At 71.5% G+C, this 1,584-nt stretch overlaps 2 protein-coding genes across 2 annotated transcripts in view; one reads left to right on the top strand and one right to left on the bottom strand.

The window, feature by feature from the left end:
- ENTPD8 (ectonucleoside triphosphate diphosphohydrolase 8) overlaps positions 1-497 on the top strand; it is a 3,727-nt gene extending 3,230 nt beyond the window's left edge. Inside the window, exons 7-8 of the mRNA XM_021719492.1 lie at positions 80-214; positions 285-497. Coding sequence (XP_021575167.1) covers positions 80-214; positions 285-497 — 348 coding nt within the window. The remainder of the gene's footprint in view (positions 1-79; positions 215-284) is intronic.
- A 465-nt stretch (positions 498-962) lies between these two features.
- Positions 963-1,584, bottom strand: part of NOXA1 (NADPH oxidase activator 1) — a gene marked incomplete at its 5' end in the record, with an annotated part of 7,826 nt that continues 7,204 nt past the window's right edge. Inside the window, 2 exons of the mRNA XM_021719495.1 lie at positions 963-1,145; positions 1,403-1,517. Of these exons, the coding sequence (XP_021575170.1) occupies positions 1,057-1,145; positions 1,403-1,517 (204 nt within the window). The remainder of the gene's footprint in view (positions 1,146-1,402; positions 1,518-1,584) is intronic.

Here is a 1,584-nt window from a genome sequence, read left to right as displayed (position 1 = left end):
GGCTGGCTGCTTGGCCAGGGGGGCGGCCCCCACCGTGGAGGGCCCGGCCCTCAAGCTGCCCTCGGCCTCCTGGCTGCAGGTGGAGGCCAGCTACCCGGGGCAGGACCGCTGGCTGCGGGACTACTGCGCCTCTGGCCTGTACATCCTCACGCTGCTGCACCAGGGCTACGGGTTCAGCGAGGAGACCTGGCCCCGCGTGGAGTTCCACAAGCAGGTGATGCCCACCCCGGCGGGGGGAGGAGCCCGGCCGCCGCCCGAGGCCTGAGCAGCCGTGTGTCCCGCAGGCCGGAGGCACGGACATCGGCTGGACTCTGGGCTACATGCTGAATCTCACGGGCCTGATCCCAGCCGAGGCACCAGCCCAGGGCCGGGCCCAGAGCCACGGTGTCTGGGCGACCGGGGTGGTGTTCGTGGCGCTGACGCTGGTGGCCGTCCTCATGGCGGCTGCGGTGCAGCTGGCCTGGCGTGAGGGCCCTGGGGAGGAGGCTCCAGCCTGACGCTGGAGCCCCGGGCCCTGACCCCATGGCCAGAGGAGAGGCACGGCCACCCCCGGGGGCCTCCTGGGCACCCAGGCCCCACTCCGCCCTCAGGCTCACCGGCCACAGAGACGTCTCGGCCGTTCTGGTGTCCCAGCGCCCCCTGCACCCGCCTCCCAGGACCGCAGATGCCTCCCCGCACACACACCAGCTGCCAGCGCCTGCTGTAGCCCAGGCTGTGTGACTGCTGGGCCTGTGTGTGGCCTGCGTGTGGGAGTGACCGCTGGGGCACAGGGGCCCGGCCCCTGGCTGGCAGTGGGGACCTCGGCTTCCCGAAGGCCAGGGAGGGAGGCCGAGGCGGGGGCCGGCCTCCCTGTTGCTGTGCTGACCAGACAGGGGCTCCCCGGGCCGGTCTACCCCCCAGGCCCCTCGGGGGCTCTGGCCGGGACCCCCTCCGTCCCTGAGCCCCGAACACAGACCACTCTGTGGTGGGAACTACTTTTATTAAACACTCTTCAGCAAGGGGCCTCTTGACTGAGCTCCCACTGGGCCTGGGGCGGGCAGGCAGGTGGGCAGGTCCTCACAGGTGCTGGCCGGCTGGGGCCACAAAGCACTTGGGGAAAATGCCAAAGCGGCCGTCGCAGTGGCCCTCCAGCCACGCCTGGTCCACTGCAAGGGAAGGATGCTGGGCTCCAAGGGCACGTCCCCAAGCCTGGCCTGGGTGACCGGCTGCTGGTCAAACCCCGAAGCCCCACACTCGGCCCCAGGAAGGACAGCCCCTGCCCTGGGGAGGGCGGCACCCCCTGGAGAGGATGACACCCACCCTGGGGAGGACAGCCCCTGCCCTGGGGAGGGCGGCAACCCTGGAGAGGACACCACGCCCCGGGGAGCATGACACCCACCCTGGGAGAACAGCCCTGCTCTACCTTCACACAGGATGTCCACTGTGTCCCCCTGCCGCAAGGCCAGGTCCTCGGGCCCCTGGGCTGAGTAGCTGTGCTGGGCCACCGCTTGGTATAGGACCGGCCGGCCCCCAGCTCCCTGCGGGCAGGGGGGAGCTGCAGGACAGGCGGGCACCACGGAGAGCGGCCAGACCCCTCCCTTCCCG

The sequence above is a fragment of the Carlito syrichta genome, unplaced genomic scaffold, assembly GCF_000164805.1.
Source record: "Carlito syrichta isolate Samal-C Ts95f unplaced genomic scaffold, Tarsius_syrichta-2.0.1 Scaffold115577, whole genome shotgun sequence".
Lineage (NCBI taxonomy): Eukaryota > Metazoa > Chordata > Mammalia > Primates > Tarsiidae > Carlito > Carlito syrichta.
The sequence above is the reverse complement of the archived record's forward strand: the minus strand, read 5'-3'. Positions and strand labels throughout refer to the sequence as shown.